Source organism: Ascidiella aspersa, chromosome 4 (genome assembly GCF_963924565.1).
Source record: "Ascidiella aspersa chromosome 4, kaAscAspe10.2, whole genome shotgun sequence".
Classification (NCBI taxonomy): Eukaryota; Metazoa; Chordata; class Ascidiacea; order Phlebobranchia; family Ascidiidae; genus Ascidiella; species Ascidiella aspersa.
In genome coordinates this window covers 34,147,235-34,166,160 of record NC_139450.1, presented here as the reverse complement: position 1 = coordinate 34,166,160, position 18,926 = coordinate 34,147,235, and the positions used below count along the sequence as shown (strand labels likewise).

Below are 18,926 nucleotides of genomic sequence, written 5' to 3'. Positions count from 1 at the left end.
CCTCGTTTTCACCGCAAGTCTAATGAGTCTTTAATCAAAGCTTCTGCTCCATGGGAAAGAATTAGCATTGATTTTAAAGGACCTGTCAGGGGTAGAAGACATTACATTCTCTTTGTGGTGGATGAGTTTTCCCGTTTTCCTTTTGCAATTCCCTGTTCTGACATGACTACGAAAACCGTCATAGCTTCGCTAACTTCACTTTTTGCTCTTTTTGGTCTACCCTCTTTCGTCCACAGTGACCGGGGCACAGCCTTTGCTTCTGGTGAATTTAAAAAGTTTTTGACCGATAGAGGAGTGGTACCAAGTCGGACTACTCCCTATCATCCTACTGGTAACAGCCAATGTGAAAGAGTGAACCAAACCATATGGCGAACAGTTAAACTCCTTTTAAAGGACAGGGGTCTGGGAGAAGATAGATGGGAAGAAATCTTAGTGGAGGCCCTTCATTCCGTAAGATCTCTGCTTTGCACCTCAACAAACCAAACCCCTCATGAGCGTTTCTTAAACTTCGGACGAAGAACTATGCTGGGAAGATCATTACCATCATGGCTGCTCCAGCCTGGAAAAGTTTTGATGAGACGATTTGTGCGAAATAAAGGAGATCCCTTAGTTGATGAGGTAGACTTGCTGGAAGCCAATCAAAGTTTTGCACATATTCGGCTTCCAGGGGGGCGTGAATCGACAGTGTCTGTGCAGGATTTAGCTCCTTGCCCTGAAGACCATGAAGTCCCTCCACTGCCAGATGCAGAATCCTTTGGCGAGTCTCTTGAAAATGGAGTCCCAATTTCTACCAATTCGCCTCCCCATACTACTAGGCCATCTACAGTTACTACACCAGAATCTGCATTGGACAGATCATCGGTAGAAGATTTGGCGCATGGTACAGATGAGTTACCTCCTACTTCACCTTCTCCTTTTGCGTTTCCACCTGCTTCGCCTACTGGTTTGCAAGTGAGGCGTTCATCCAGAATTCATAAACCCCCTTCACGGTTTGGGGATTGGACTCATTAAAAATGAACCCTTAAAATTGTTTAAATGAAACAATGTTTTTTTGTTGGGTGTACAGTGTACTTTCATTATTTAGAGGGGAAAAATGTGGTAAATTTGTGCCATGTACCTTATTCTATGTTATGTATTACGCTGTGTTTATTTGTGACATGTTGTGTTGCAGGTAATGTTTAGTTTAAATTCAGTTCATAAAAACCTAGCAATCCCTAGGTCACCACACTTAGCGACTTACGCAAGACATCTTAAACTCATATTTGTGTTCCGTTAGATAATTAGAATTTAGAAATCGAGTTTGTCAGTGGAGTATTTAGACGTGCGAGCGAATAAATTTTACATAGTTGGAAATAATTTTGGTAATTAAACTTATAATTACTTATTATTACGGAGTAACTTAATCATAAACGGCGCCCAATCGTATGGGCGAACTTGGCGCGCCGAGATTTGTTTTGGGCAATATCTCCGAAAGTTGTGACGATTACACAGTCATTGTATTGCCTACACCTTTTCAGTCCCATACCCTGTAACTATATGGTTTATTTGTCATTTAGCTCTTAATCTGAAAAGGTTAGGCCTTATTCCTTCTTAGATATTTCTGCTTCTTTCAATGCTTCGGTATTACAGATGATTCTGTTTTAAATATTGTTTCTTTATGGGTCTTACTGTGTGTTTTTTGAATGAACATTAGTCACACACCAACTTATCAATCAAATCCATTGAACTTGAAAATTAGATTATATTGCCAGAAATTAGATTTGCACATAAAAGTTTTAAATAAGACTTTGTTTAACAAAATGTAATTTTTTTATGAATTTTAATTAATAGTCATGTGCCAAGTGATTGAACAAATATTAGACTATTCTATTTATCTGATTTTGTCATTTAGAATTTTTTGTGTTGGCTTTCTTACGTTTAAGTATTAAATTTGCTTTCCAAACTTTTACAAATTACGTTTTATTTTAAATGTTTTTTAAGGAATCTAATATAAAGTTAGACATTGAAACCCTTATGTCTTTGGGCTGTAGCCTGTAGTTAGTTTGACAACAATTAAATATTAAAAATTAATGTACTTTGAGATTTATGAGTTATTATAATATTAAAGTTGTCGTATGTATACAACTATAAACAGGTTTAAAACATCTTGCCATTAACATACTCACTTTTCATATTAAAGATTAAGCATAATGTTAAATGGATATAAGGAATCAAACAGCTTTAACAAGATAAACAACTATATTATTTAAATAAATAAAGCAACCTACTAGAGACAAAACTAATTTTTATAATAAGGTCACACAATGAGGTGGTATCTGGAGATGAATTAAAATAAAAATCAGGGGAGATCTTTTAAGCCTTATATTGTTTTTATGGTTTTATTTTTAATGTTTTATATTTTCCTGTTTTTCACCCAATGATTATTTTACACTTTTCCTGGTATTTTATACATTTTTTTCTTGATTTAAATGTAGCTTTTCTTGAGTAAAGCAGTAATTTAAAGGTAGTGGTTCCCGGCCTGAGGGTCACAAGAGGTAATTTCTGGGAAATCGTGGTTTACTATTTGCTAAAAATTGACAAGAAAAACCTATAAACTAAACATTAAGCATCAGAAGAAGCAAGAACAACCACCAGTCTAACAGTTGTTGCCATTTGCATAATTGAACTATGCTTAGTTCATGAGTTACCATTACTTTTATTTTCAATCAATGGACTAATCATAGCACCAGTCTAAAGGCCTTGTTTGATATTAATAGGAACTGTGGCATTTCGGCCACTGAAATCTTGTTTTGCGATGCTTAATAAAACTCAAAGCAAAACATTTTTCGCGTCTAAGCAATTTAGAGAAAAACAATCTGTTTAGAAATGTTAAACAACTGTAAACTGATTGGGGAGTTGCGTGAGTTTTTGAAAAAATTGAAAGGAATTACCACAACAAAGAGGTTGGGAACCCTTGTTTTTAAGCTTTAGTGTGATTTTAAATATTAAACATTGATGATCCCAATGGTGTAATTATATTAACCTTTATCGTTTAATAAACTGTTATTGGGCTATCGATTATTCTAGGACTTACCGTTATTTCTTTTCACCCCATCTCTAAATTTTACTAACAGTTAATCATTAACTTCAAGAGTAGGTTTCCAAGAGTACTTACTTTTTAATATAAGTTGTTTGAATTGTTGGGATTGAGACAAAGCTTCGGATTTTCCCATAGAGATGTAGGTCTGAACTAGATAAAGATGCAACAATAAATCAAATTATTGAATAGCGTATTTACATAACCAGTGTGATCAATGTAAATATTTAGTTATGTATAACGACAAACTTAGTTTATTGACCAACAATTTTTATATTTCCAGCTGTGATTAACAAAAAAAATATGGTTAAACATCAGAATGGGAATGGAGTTTCCCCACCTTGTGCTAACGGAGTCAGTAATGAGCCTCCAAAATTTCAAGAAACATTTGAACCGACTCCTTTGTTCTATGCAATCATCACATATATAAGTTACGCAATTGTAACCGCGTTTGGATTCTTGCGTGACTTACTCCGTCAACATCACATCGAAAAGAACTTGGCGTCAACAGATCCAGACGACATGAGAGATTTTGTTCCACTCTATGCAAGTTTCGAAAGCTTCTATACAAGGAACATTTACAACAGAATTCAGGATGTTTTCAACCGGCCAATTTGCAGTGTCCCTGGAGCTACTATCGATATTGCAGAGCGTAAGTTTACAATGTCTGGTTGGCACTACGAGCACACTGGAAAACTACACAAAAATGTCGTCAATCTTGGATCTTACAACTATCTCGGATTTGCCGAAAAGTCAGGTCCGTGTGCTGAAGCTTCTATTGGTGCCGTTGAAAAATACGGGGTCGGAATTTGCAGTTCAAGACAGGAAATTGGGAACTGGGATATTCATGTGACATTAGAAGAAACCATGGCAAGATATCTTGATGTTGAAGGCTGCATGACTTTTGGAATGGGGTTTGCCACAAATTCAATGAACATCCCATGTCTTGTAAGCAAGGGATGTCTTATACTAAGCGACGAATTAAACCACGCTTCGTTAGTCTTAGGATGCAGATTATCAGGTGCTTCGATACGAGTTTTCAAACACAACGACATGAAGGATTTGGAGAGCAAGTTGAAATCGGCGATCGTTTATGGACAACCAAGGACCCATCGTCCCTGGAAAAAAATCCTCATCATTGTTGAAGGAGTTTACAGTATGGAAGGCTCAATTGTAAACCTCCCTGGAGTTTTGGCTTTGAAGAAAAAGTACAAAGCCTACATATATCTTGACGAGGCCCACAGCATCGGAGCAATTGGAAAATCAGGCCGTGGTGTCACTGAGTACTTTGGAATCCATGCAAAGGAAATTGATATCATGATGGGAACATTCACGAAAAGTTTTGGAGCAGCTGGAGGTTACATTGCTGGAACAAAAGCCCTGGTCGAACACATTCGATTAAGTTCTCACTCTGCTTGTTATGCAACTTCAATGTCCCCACCTGTTTGTAGACAAATTATCACAAGCCTCAACATTATTGCGAATACAGATGAAGGAAAGAAAAGAATTCAACAGCTCGCTGCAAATTCCAGAATGTTCCGTCAAGGTTTGAAGAAGATGGGAACCATTGTTTATGGAAATGACGACTCTCCTGTTGTCCCGGTGATGATCTACTTACCCTCAAAGCTCCGTGCTTTTAGCGACGAAATGCTTAAGCGAGGTTTTGCCGTCGTCGTAGTCGGTTTTCCAGCGACGCCTTTGATCGAGTCTCGAGTTCGCTTCTGCATTTCTGCCGCTCTCACAAAGAAACAGTTAGAAGACGCGCTGGAAGCCATCAACGACATCGCTGATGTCCTCAAACTCAAGTATTCTCGACACAAACCACAAAAAGCTATGAAATGATCATCGGGGCCAATTTCAGTCTAACGATTGTTTGCAAAACACTGGTACCAGAATAACCTTTTCTACCTACACGCTATGATTATTGAAATTATTTAGTTAATTTTTATGTACTCCATGAGGTGAGCTAATTTTGTTGGATCTATTTGTATGTGTGCTTTAATCGAAATAACAGTGTGGTAGTTTTTATTTACCTAGTTTTGTCAGTAATATACTTCATAGAAATGTGTGTTTAATTTGTTACTGTCAGCAGTTACATTAAAATTATTTTGCAAAACTATTTCTATAAATATGTTTTAAAATCTGTACCAGTTCTGATATTTCAATAGTAAATTCTTTCTGTATATTTTTTTTGTTATTTTGAATTATAACAAAATACTACACAAAATATAATGGCTTTGAGTGCTAGCTATAAATTGTTACAATACCAGACCTAAAATTCCTATCTATCCAGTACCTATTTACTACTATAGAATTTCTGAGTGTTAATAATTGATTATGTCTGTCTTTAGTGTTTTTTACGTAGATTTAAATTGTTGCTAGTGTATCATTTTGTGTTTATTCGTGTGGTTTTACATAGATTATGTTCCATCTGTAAATATTTACCGTCAAGCACTTTGTTTTTGCTCAATTGCAGGTCATTGATAATATTGTACCGAATTAACATTACTGGAGTCTGGCACAAATGCTAAAAAACCTAGTTAAGTAAAAAGTAATAAACTTTTTGTATGTTTTTCTTTTCGTTATTGCTTTGTTTTTTTAAATGAAATATCATGCATTTTTATTATTCTCAAGATTTGCAATATTGTCCCATGTTTTTTACTCATCATATAAAAGAAGCTATTTTGTTGCAAGATTGAGCCGTCATATAACTGTTAAAAATTTAATCCTACAAAACAAAAAATTAAAAATATATATAGTTGTACAGTCCAATAGTGGCTTTTTGCGTAATGGTTAGTGTGTTGTTTAATAGCATGTTAAACAAAACTTTTTCAAACTAAATTCATTTCCGTCCATTTAAAGATCATTTTTCTGTGTTAAGGCCATATCCAGCTGGCATTTTTTGTTATCCATCCCTTAAACACAAGTTTGCAGTTTTATTTTATCTGAATGTGCCTGTTTTCTGTACTGTGTCTTTTTCAACAATATGTAAACCTGAAAATTATTCGCATGCGGAAAACCTGTGTTAACCAAAGTGTACTTACACCATTCTTTTGCTGTATATTGTGTGAAGTTGCTATGACTGCTTGGTGAACACCAGATCATGATTTTGTGGTACTTTTTATTTTTACCACATTTGAGTTTCTGTTCTTCAGACAAGTGGAGCATTTTCGCGGATGTTTTTTTACTGAATCGTGTGATACTTATGAAAACCTCTGTGCATTTTCTTGTAGTTTGGTTTGAGTAGTTGCATTGTAATAAACTTTGACTTGGAATAGTGGCATTTTTTAAAACAACGACAAGTCGCTACTAGCGGAATTAGAATAACGAGTTATGAATTACTCAAACTAATAAGTGTAGAAATATTTAAGCAATATTTTTTCTAACTAAAGGGATATAGCTTCTTTAAGTACAAATTTGTATTTACTATTTTTGAGCATAATGGTTGATTTAAGACTGCAATGAGACATGTATGAATTTTAAAGCCCATATAGAAGTAGGTAGCAATTTTTAAACACTTTAAACAAATCTTTAATTATCTTCAACATTTTTAATATGATTTAAATGGTGAAAAACTTTTCTAAGGTGTTTTAAGGAACTGAAACAGTCTTAAAATCCCCAGAATCCTTAAAATATAGCCTACTTCTGTCACCTAGCAACCATGGTAACTCAAATGAAATATTTGGGCTTGGCTAAATATTTTAGCTGTCACAAAACCAAACATTTAAAACAAGTGATGATACAATTTGTGTCATAGCTCACATCCGACTCAATGCTGACAATTTGTTTATTTTTTCTTGGTAAAATATAAGCATTGTTGCAGATTTGTTGAACATTTTAAGGAGGTCAGTTATAGCTGATTATGCCATTTGCGTAAGTGTAAAGCCGACACTTTACTAAACATATATACCGTCCACCATACTGCAAATTTATACCTCGACTATCCAACTGTTGTTTAGCACCTACCAAGCGCATATTACACCCCCAGTTAAAATGTTGTAAAAACCTAAAAATCACATCTAGGCTAGCTACAATGCACGGGTCATAAGCTTGACAATGAATGTTAAAGCCAACAAGGTCGAGCAAATCAACAATATTTTATTATCAGGTAATGTTCGCATTCGTTTTCTAATTTGATAACAATTTCGTCTGCCTTTTTGGCTTTGATATTGAAAACTAGAAGTGTGAATATGATGTTTGTAACTTGACTAGGTCAATTGTAAAATCGACTACAGGCGAAATAACTAAACGGGAAGAGTATTTACTTAGTAAGCGCTTTAGTTTTCTTATCGTGATAGTTTAGCAAAGCGCTTTGTCAGTCTCGAGGGAATTTTTGCGGCACACCACTGTAATATAAGTTTTATTGCTTTTCCGTTAATTCATGGCGACGTTCTTTAAGAAACACTGATTTATCCTTGCTGTGACCTCCAATAACCCATGCCTGTTTGTGACCCCAGGTAACCCTGGTATAATTGTAAACTCCACAAGGTTCACCCTATTATATTTCAAACATAAAGACAAATCTACAATTCACTCGTAAACCTGTTGTTAATCAAAGTAGGATTTAAGACAGTTATATTTAGTTTAGTTCGTAGACCTTATGAAGACTGGGTAGAACGTATACAGTCGTACATACTTGGCGATAAAGTTTTCCGAAACAGACCTGCAAAAGTTGATAGTCCCACTAGAGCACTTTTTAGCGGAATATTAAATCACGATTTTAGTTCTGGCGCTAACCAGGCCACAGTTTCCTGGAATTTAGCTGCGCGACATTTCCTCAGGAACGTTTAACATTTTTGTAGTCATTTTCATCCAGTGTCACGATGTGTTTTGCTACGTGTTTATTATTGTTCTGGGAAGCAATAAAGGCTAAAAATAGCAAGTCCACTTCTACAAAGCGCTATATTTTGGCGTGTGGTTTTTGCTGTGCAACAAATCAAATACTATGTTTAACCCGCCTTATAAAAAAACGTCAATTGGTGTATGCAAACCATCGATTTTTTATGTTGAACAATTTGGGGTAAATATTATGGCAAAGAGGAAAAGTTAGTAAAGTAGTAAAGCTGGTCTTCAAAAAAACACCCTCATATTACTTCTGTAGGTTAACCAAACTGTTACCTAAAGGCTAAAGCGCATTAGATTTCATGGAAGAAATTTACCGAAAAAACCTTATGTCGAGAAAACGTTAACTCGTGACCGAATAACAAACTATACACATTTGTGCCAAGCGTTGTGTTGTCGAAGGCAGCATTTTACCAATTTTTAAACTATGAAAAATGACCTTAAGTTAATTTTTCATCTATGTTTAACCAGACACTATAAAAGCTCGGCATACCGCATTTAAAACTAAAGAAAAATGCATTTGAGGCAGTGGCGTAGCTAGCCGAAAATTTTTGGGAGGGGCCAAAAAGTTTGAACTTTTTTGTTTAGCTTTTGTCCTTGTATTAACCGCTGTAACGCAAAATAACAAGGTTAGCAAACCGTTTCGAGCAGCAACTGACTGAGTGTTAAACGCAATACTCAAAAAACATTCAAAGAGCAAAAACTGTCATCATTTGTGACGTAACAATGCATGACAATTGAAGGTGAGGCATTCCTGTGATAGATTGTTGTGGTTCTGCTCATACATGACAAAAAGCAAATTATTAAGGTTACAATATTCATATATTTTTGGGGGGCCATGGCCCCTCAGGCCCCCCCTGGCTACGTCTATGATTTGAGGTGAGGTAGAAAGTGTTTATTACCGGAACACATAACGTTTTCGCAAAAGTTGTCACAGAATACGTCACAACGGAACGTTTAAAACATGTAACTTTCGAAATCCTAAGGCTATGGTTCGATGTTGTGTACAAAAAAGCAACTAAAATCATAGTGTAAATACATTCAAGAACATGGCGACATGGCCTGGTAGAAATAATATTTGTTACCGGTACGGCGTAACAGCAAAATGTATTAAATCGAACGCTGTTCCGGACAGTTTTATTTAACAACTGGTCGCGACCTCTGACGATATGCTTGCTGTTAAGTCAAAGTAATAGAACAACAATAATCAAAAATAGCTGATTTACGAGCGTTTGTAGTCATTCAACACTTGAAAAAGATTTGATATACAATATTAAGTTTGTGTGGTGGTTATTATATCTAAATTAATCCACATGGTGGCGTTAGAGCATTAAACCGAAGGTATTGTCAAATTTACGATAGACATTGAAATTCCATATTTAAAAATACGTGCTAGTTGAATGTATTTGTCGTAAGCTCTAAAATGTTGAAAACTACTGGTCTTAAAAAGGACGACTGGAAAAATATGATTTTTATTGCGAACAACCCTATAAAACTGAGTATAATATAAATAAGTTTGAATTTTCATGGTATCTTTATTAAAATATGCATAAGTCACATCTCTTGAAATTTGAACAAAAAAATTCTCAAGCTAACATTTTCTCGAGTGTAGACCCTAATAAAAAGATAAATCTTGTGAATAAGGACATCACGGCACGACGGCAGCCCTGTCTATAACCCTGTTATCCAAATGCTTTCCGTATCTGGAAGTCTGTTGACAAATGGAGTGTAAACAGAGGTTTTGGAGTTCAATAGTGCAACTATGCTTTGGATATTGGCTAAATATCCGGCGCCTGGTACCTATTTACACAAACGTACGGTAAAGAAGGCTGTGGATTCACAATGAAATCGACATTGACTTAACGTCTTTTTTAAAGCATTTAGTGCCATTGTGGCGAATGTCAGATTTTTGAAAAGCGTTAACGAAAGCAAATTGAAACACAATAGCTGAAACGATATTTGAATTCAGTGTCGTTTGCCTTGACGAAGGCGACCGCAAAAGTGGGTGGAGAAATAAAATAGCCAAGAGGATCATATTGGTTTGACAGTGTGCCTGACCTATGTAACAATATAATTATATTGTACAAACGGCTAGTTATATAAGCGTGTTGTACGGACGGTTGCAAAAAAAGTTAAATGTCTATCACGAATCTTACTTTTTTAAGGTTCGCGATTTACGCAACAACAAACTTAATGTTAAATCATTAACGTGAAGCAGCAAAATAGCACAAAAATACACCTGCCCACAACTTACTAACTTAGGAGCCATTATAATGAACGTAATATCTATTGGGCGGGTTTGGGATTTTTTCCAGTAGTTACATAACAAAGTTACGTCATAACGTGACGTCACAAAGTTACGTCATAACGTGAACTCTAAACTTAACCCTATATAAAAGTAATATTAACAGCACAACACAGTTTGTTTATTTTGTTTTAGGTTTAAGGTTGAAGAAGTGTCACTTTTAATACGCATTAAAACATGTTATCAACAGACCAACTTTTATAGCTTTTAATTAGTTTTATGGAGTGAAAATCATAAAAAGCTTCTTGTAAAGACCTTTGTAGCAACCACCCTTTTGTAGGAACTGATTATATTTATCTTCGACTTATATAAGAGTCGGCAGTGAATGGTCTAGCTGGGATCACGCCACATATCGTATGACCACTTTGTCATGGGATATCCACGCCGCAATTCCGTTGTTACAAAGCTTCAGTGTAAATATAGCTGTTTTTCCATTCGTTGCTTTTTAAAACACCTTATTGTGACCCTTTCGCGTCCTTGCCGCAAAAGTTTGCAGAGAATTTGTAAAAGTTTGAATATTTTTTGCACAGACGTTCTTTCTCACTGCTCTAGTGATTTCAGCTTAGGTGAGTTGTTTTTGACTGGTCTGCGCGTAATTGTTTGCTTAAGGCAGTTGTAAAAAGTTCATTGAAACCGTGTTGAAAGCACCTCACGCCAGTGGTGCGCTCGATTCAATTAGTTTCCGGCTCTATGTTTGCGTTATCAGTCTACGCGAGAAAAATATACCACAGCTTATATATTATTCAAAACAGGTCTGCGGAGACACATTTCTCGTATTGTGTATGTGAGAGGTTTATTGAAAAGGTGTGTTTAGAAAGACAGTTGGAATGCTTCGTGTGTTGTGCAGAGTAATATATTTGCTTGCAAAACAGCATTGTTACAACGTGAAGTGTTATTGTTTCTAGTTGGTAAAACTGAGTTAATTAATAATAGAATTTAAAAATAAGGTGGTAGCTGTTAAAAGACAAATGTATTTTAATAATTATTCGCTTATCGCCAAACTGTAGTTTCTTAGGCCATAGATTGAATAAAATCAGTTCAAACAATAGTAATTCTAGATAACAAAAACGAGTTTATAACTAATTCATTGTTACCGAATCTGATACATTTTTTTTAATGTCTTTTTTCTTTTTTGTCCAATTGAACTGAAATAAAATAAACTGTGGATTCAAGCTTAAGCATTCAGAAGTATTAGCTTACATAAAAAAACTACACTATACAGTAAATCTTTTTCTCATGCTGTTCATTTGTGTTTTTTATTCAGATTTTTTAATTGAACTGTGGTTTATTAGGCCATACTAAATAATATCAGTTCAAACAATAAGAATAGCTAGATATAAAAAATGTGTAACAAAAAACATTAATCTGATTGTTTAAGATTAACATCCGTATGTGTCAGCTGACATTTAAAAGTACATTAATTAAGTTCTAAAGTTCTTATTTTACACCATTTTTTCCTTTGTATTTTTCATTTAGATTTTTTAACTTGATAGTATGCAAATTTTAACAAAGTGAAAGGATAACAACATCCCTTAAATGGCAAAAACTGCATCTAAAAATGGATTTTCCAAACACCTAAGTGAAGAAAATGGTTTCAACAAAAAACCTAAACGTGAAAAGTTTCAAGAGACTTTTGAACCGACTCCACTGTATTATGCAGTCGTTACATACCTTAGCTATGCAGTTGTGACAATATTTGGATTTCTGCGAGATTTTCTGCGCAAACATGGATTTGAAAAGAACTTTGCGTCCACTGACCCCCAAGATATGAACGAATTTGTTCCTCTTTACACAAGTTTTGAAAACTTTTACACACGTAACATCTACAATCGATTGCACGACGTTTTTAACCGACCAATTTGTAGTGTACCTGGAGCCACAATTGATATAGCTGAGCGGAAATTTACAAAGTCTGGCTGGCAATCTGAGCATACTGGAAAACTACACAAAGATGTCGTCAATCTGGGATCTTACAATTATCTTGGTTTTGCCGAAAAGTCAGGCGCCTGTGCAGATGCCTCTGTCCAAGCAGTTGAAAAATACGGGGTCGGAATTTGCAGTTCAAGACAGGAAATTGGGAACTTGGATATTCACGTGACATTAGAAGAAACCATGGCAAGATATCTTAATGTTGAAGGCTGCATGACTTTTGGAATGGGGTTTGCCACAAATTCAATGAACATCCCATGTCTTGTAAGCAAGGGATGTCTTATACTAAGCGACGAATTAAACCACGCTTCGTTAGTCTTAGGATGCAGATTATCAGGTGCTTCGATACGAGTTTTCAAACACAACGACATGAAGGATTTGGAACAGAAACTTAGGACAGCGATTGTGTCAGGGCAAGCACGGACCCATAGACCCTGGAAAAAAATCCTCATCATTGTGGAAGGAGTTTACAGCATGGAAGGCTCAATAATTAATCTTCCCGGGGTGCTAGCATTAAAAAAGAAGTACAATGCTTACATTTATCTTGATGAAGCCCACAGCATTGGAGCCATTGGTGAAACTGGCAGGGGAGTTACAGAGTACTTTGGAATCCATGCAAAGGAAATTGATATCATGATGGGCACATTCACAAAAAGTTTTGGAGCAGCTGGAGGTTACATTGCTGGCACAAAAGCCCTGGTCGAACACATTCGATTACGTTCTCACTCTGCTTGTTATGCAACTTCAATGTCCCCACCTGTTTGTAGACAAATTATCACAAGCCTCAATATTATTGCGAATACAGATGAAGGAAAGAAAAGAATTCAACAGCTCGCTGCAAATTCCAGAATGTTCCGTCAAGGTTTGAAGAAGATGGGATTTATCGTTTATGGAAATGACGACTCTCCTGTTGTCCCGGTGATGATTTACTTACCGTCAAAAGTCGGAGCATTTAGCCGTGAAATGTTAGAGCGGGGTTTTGCCGTTGTAGTCGTTGGATTCCCGGCAACTCCTATCGTAGAGGCAAGAGTTCGTTTTTGTATTTCTGCCGCCCTTTCTACGCAGCAGCTACAGAATGCCTTGAATGCCATCAAAGATATCGGCGAGATTTTGCAAATCATGTATTCAAAGGAACATGTTGATATTAAGTAACTTCTATATGTGTTAGGTACTAATGTATTGTATGTATTGCTTACTAGTCTACAATTTTTTAGGGGGCATACACATTTACTAATCGATAACAATGGTACTAAACCTTTTCAATAGCAAATATTAGTCATAAACTAACATTCACCTTCTACTATCACTTATAAACATTCAGTTTCAGTTTATAAAAGTTTACATTATTTGCCTATTGCTTGACCACATATTTTAGACTAAATATTTTACATTATATATTGGCAAACATTATTCTTGCCTAAAAGTAGCTAGGAAATCAATGCTTTTTTTTGCAAAACATAAGCTTATTTTTGTTGATGCTGATTCATTGTGAGAATTATTTGGATTTTTTTGTATTCAAAACATAATGCACTAAAGTGTTTTATTTATGAATGCAGTATAGAAGTGTGACGAATTGTTACATACTAGACGGTATTTATATACAGATATGCAAACCATAGAAATCTATTTAACAATATATACAAAGAGTTTATATGTTTTTTTGTGTGGTTGATATATCTGCCTTTATCAACTTGAGATCATTGTATGCAAAATCTATTAAACACAATTTACATACCCTCGTTAGTCAAACTTTCTGGTTGACATTTTTCAAAAACTGTTTATTTTTTAACATTGCACTCTAGAGCCATTTTTACTTGAAAGTTTGGTATATTTTATTTTATATTCTTTTCGATCCTCCAAACAACTACTTGTTGTTGCATTGTGAAGCTTTAATTTATGTTCTTAGGTTATTATTGACTCAAACCAGGTTATTGAAGTGTTTTTTAAAAGCTATTACCGTGCGACGTGCGTACAAGAACACATTAAGTTAAAATACACAGTAAAAAATGACAAGCCAGTACAAAAATGGAATTTATTTTTTTACTTATTTTTGTTTGTGTTTTCCAAGTTAAAAAAATACTAATTAATCAGAGCAATTTTATTTCATTTCTTTAAATTCTTACTTTTTGCGGATCATCCTACTTTGCTTTTTAAATCCATGAAATTGCTAATTATCTTTTTTGAGCATATGTGATTTTCCTTTGTTTGGTAGAGTTACATGAATTTTGTGGTTTTTCTTTGATTTGCATAAACGGTATTTTAAATGACATTTATTTATACCAATCAGAAGCAATGTGACAAAATACAAAAAGTTTTCTCTACTACCCACTGAACTATTACTTGTTTCCTATTTAATGTGCACTCATTCTTATTACGGAAATGCTGTATTGTTTATGTTGACTATATAAATTTCCACAGTATCGTTCTACCCTTATTTCTTTTGCAACCTGGAGAATAAATATAATTTTTGTGTGGCTGTTTTTACTGTAAATATCTTCATTGAATAATTTCTTCATAATTATAACATTTGCTTTTTGCACTTTGCTGCACCAGTCACATAACTTTTATACGTGTTAGCTACCAGCAATTTCTAATAAGGTTGTGTGTGATTTAATTCATCATGATAACAACATGCTTAAAACAAAAACTTTGTTGTGTTTTTTTACTTATAACAGCTGAAATTGGCATGTTATTTCTCAAGGTTCAGAGCTTATTTCACAAAATAGTAGGTTGTCAGTTTGCTGACTTAACTAAAGTGCGCTTAAATCACTGTTTTCACATTATTAAAATTGATAAGTCTTTAGGCAGAATTACTTAAGAAACTTAACAAGTCATTTACGCAATTTACTTGACTTAAATGTAAGTGTTAAATACATTTCAGTAAACATTGTGTTGTTGACGTCAAATTCGTAAATATAATTTGCCAATTTTTACGTTTTCCATGTTTGCTATACGAAATACTGCTTAAAAGTCAAACGCGTTAGCAAATTTATTATGTTTTTTATTTCTTTTGAGTGTTAAAGACGTACCTCAATTTGACTTGTTATGTTAATGACTTGAGTTTGGCACCTAATGACTCGGACTTAACCTAACATATTATTAATTTTTCACTTTACTTGGACTTCAGTGTTTCGCGAATGACTTGACTGAGACTCAAATTAATTAGCACATGACATGTTTGCAACATTGCCAATATTTTGAGAGAGATTACCAAGCAGTTTTACTTGATTCAAATACATTTGGTCGCTCATCGGAACCGCTTCGATAAAGAGAGCGACCAAATGTATTTGTGCCAATATTTTATTATGCAATTTAGTAAATAAAATCGTAAAAACCAAAAAAAAATAAGTAAAAACCAAGTAGTGTTGTTACGTCGTAAACCGCTATGTTAGGTTTAATGTGCCATTGCAAGCACCAAACACGGAGTTTTCCACAAGTGAAAGGTTTAGCATTACAAGGACGTATTAAAGTGCTGTTTTGCAATTGTTTGTAAAGCAAAATCTTAAATTCAAAATTGGTAACGCCAAACTATATTGTTTACTTCTACTTTTCTTGATTTGTAAAGGCCGTGTAGTTTGAGCCAAGCTTATGCTAGCTAGGGCCTTAAGCATAGAAGGAACAGGTAATTTGACCTAGTTAACAAGTAGACATAAATAAACCGACTAATTATAGCACGTCGGCGACATGGTTTCCGCTTCAAACAAAACAATTGTTAAAAACGTCGCATTTCAACATCCGTCGAACACTTTTGTGCACCATTATTGCTAAGCAAGATTGCTGTTTTTCTGAATTTGTGTATTTGCGGACCTTTTTAATGAAACATATCAGCCCAAAGGTGTGTTACCATGAAATGATACGGTATGTAAACTATATTTTTAGCGCTTCGCGCGATAAGACTGATGTTTACTTGCATTTTACGCACAAGTTCACTCTCAAAGAGCGGGTATTTATAAGTTAAGATGTTTTATGACGTCCAGATATTACGTAACTTATGACGTCACCCATTTAATTTAATAGGTTTGTCGACTATCGAAATTTTTAAAGTGGCAATGCGGCCCATTTTGCTAAAAGGTTGGACATCTCTGCCCTAAACTATGTGTTTGCCCAGTTTTACTATGTGTACCGGTAGTACAAAAAAAATTCCGCGCGCGAACTTCTTTCGATTTTACGTTTTTGTCCGTTTTATAAAATGCAATATGCTCAAAGACGCCATGCTTACTATATGTGACCTCACAAACTCTATAAAGTTTAGTTTACGTTAAATTAAACGATACATGCTGTTATTGCGAGAAATATGCGAGTCTCTTTTCCACCCCTGCTGGCATCTACCTAATAATTCGGGTATAGGCAAAAACTATAAACGTGTATTTTATATTGAAGGGTTAAATTTGCACTGTAGCAGCACAGCCGGGTGTTGTATAATAGTTGGTCTAATAAAACGACCAAGTATATAAATAATTCACAAGAACTTTAGGAAAAATTGCATTTAACAACGTACTTAGTTGTTGTCTTAGTTGTTGTGTTGAAACATCAAAGTATTTCTTTGAAAAGTTTTAAATGTTTCGGTCTTAAAATTGTCATAAAGTGCTACTTGATTATTCCGCGAACGAGTTGGTCACGTGTTCAAAATTTTGCATGCTTGACTGCACACATGCCAAACTAGAAGTAAACATTTCGAGAAATAAAAGTAAAAGTGCATTAGCGAATCATTTAAGTTTAAATTGTTCTATTCATCGCCAGAAGCTTTGGAGACTCAAAGGTTAGTTAATTTTTTAACAAATTACGTTTTCACTATTATTAAGCTGTTGTAATATTTAAAAGTTCAATTTGTCAGAGTACACGTGTGTTTAACATGCAAAAATTGGCGCTGATCTAGAACAATACCACTGAGTTGAAACATTTATTAAATAAACATACATTATTTGGACTAGGGTCCGAGTTAGTGTTTGGGTGAGGGGGGGTCAAGTATCATTATATTCATTATTTAAAAATAAGGCGCTGGTCTAGAATCCTACCACAGTTCTAAAATCAACGCACAAAATTTGAGTTGGGGTGCGGGTTAGCGTTTGGGTGTGGTTGGGTCAAGTATTATTATATTCTTTGTTTAATAATAATACTTGACCCACCTTAACCCAAACGCTAACCAGCACCCTAACCAAAATGGTGTTTCGTTGTGGTAGGATTCTAGACCAGCGCCAAAAAATATGGGTATTACTAATTTATGGAATGATGAATGGTCGGAACGCTCACTAATTTAAGTGTTACCCTGTTAAAAGAATTATTAAACCAACGCACAATATTTGGTTTAGGGTGGGTGTTAGCGTTTGGGTGAAGCTGGGTCAAGTGTTATTATATTTAATAATAATACTGTGAGCGTTCCGACCATTCATCATTCCGTAAATTAGTGTTACCCAAAAAATATAAGTTTTTAGTTTGTAATATTTCTGTTAGTTTCAAAACCTGTGTTCCAGATGTAATTAACCCTTTAATAGATTAAATGTTTATTGAAGGAGAACCTAACATTTAGACATAAAAGTATTTCTCAGTCCTTTTTTTAATACAATTCTCAAAACACTGCTTGAGTAAGGTTCTGGAGCAATCCATATTAGTATATCATTCTGTATTACAAAAAGGTGTACTTCTGATTTTTATGGAGTTTCCTAAACTTGTTATCGTCATCAAATTCAGTTTCAGAAAATGTAAATTGCAAACATGCCGGCTTTCTGGACTAATTTCCCTAAAATGCTTATGATAACCCGCAAAGATTTTACAATATTCAACTCGACCTTTGTCTCCTGAGCTTTTTCATGTTTGCCAAAAATATTGAACCTTTTTTCCGAAATGTTTTTTATTCAAACAACTTCTTATTAACTTGTAAAATTGTTCTTCCTGCAAAATTTGATTAAAGTACCAATGTTCGTCTACCTATTCGGCAGGCTTCTTTTGGGCAATGTTATTGTAACTATAGTCAAAAAAATATACATGTCAGGCAAACAGTGAAAGAAAAAACAACAATGGACAACGGTTAAAACCACAAGGCGTAAAAAACGAGATAAACCTATAGCCGGACAATGCGAAAAACAAGGCTGCAGCTTTTCTAAAGCCCGATATTGTACAGAAAATGATATGCAAGTGCTAAAAAAGTCTCTTGCTTAAACCTTATTATTAATTTGCTTTTACATGGCATGGATTTATTATTTCAGTATGCATTGTATGGCAGGTATACTCCAGACATTTTTTTTTCTTGGCTTTGAACCTCTGGATAAAACATTTATTTAACACCTGAAAGTTTGGCACTTCACAATGAAAAAATGAAAAGTGCCATGAAATGCAAACTTTACTTCAGACAGTATTCAATTGAATCCTCCTGACTTGTGTTTTTGTTATAATTCAACACTCAATGTCTAATTTTTTTAAATCTGTGTCAAAATATTTTAAAATATGCAACAAATTTTCCAAACAGACCAATTGGAGGACTTTGGCCTGTGTTGCGCGTATAAACTTTCTGCTAAAATTTACGACTGTCACAAAATCATTTTTTAAATTTGCACGGCTGAAAATGAAGTACCATACCCAAAACTGTAACCGCAGCAAAAGTTTTACGCATTTTAATGATTTTTAGCGGCTAATCTTATTTTACATTGATTTCTCAAGAACTGCACGGCCACAGGTTGATTGTGCATCTTGATAAATTTGATTTGTGCAACTTGATCCTAACTTTCCAACCTGTCAAACACACAAAACTTTAACATGCTTGTTTTTTTTTTCAATAGT

General features: G+C 34.7%; 2 protein-coding genes across 2 annotated transcripts; both read left to right on the top strand.

The window, feature by feature from the left end:
• The first annotated feature begins 2,505 nt into the window (after nt 1-2,505).
• On the top strand, nt 2,506-6,356 carry LOC146157636 (serine palmitoyltransferase 2-like). The gene has a single exon (XM_083386713.1). It carries the CDS (start codon nt 3,380-3,382, stop codon nt 4,916-4,918), a length of 1,539 nt encoding a protein of 512 aa, XP_083242839.1. The 5' UTR covers nt 2,506-3,379; the 3' UTR covers nt 4,919-6,356.
• A 5,347-nt stretch (nt 6,357-11,703) lies between these two features.
• On the top strand, nt 11,704-14,918 carry LOC146157635 (serine palmitoyltransferase 2-like). Its single transcript, XM_083386739.1, has one exon. The coding sequence runs from the start codon at nt 11,760-11,762 to the stop codon at nt 13,302-13,304; it is 1,545 nt and encodes a 514-aa protein (XP_083242865.1). The 5' UTR covers nt 11,704-11,759; the 3' UTR covers nt 13,305-14,918.
• The last annotated feature ends 4,008 nt before the right edge of the window (nt 14,919-18,926 follow it).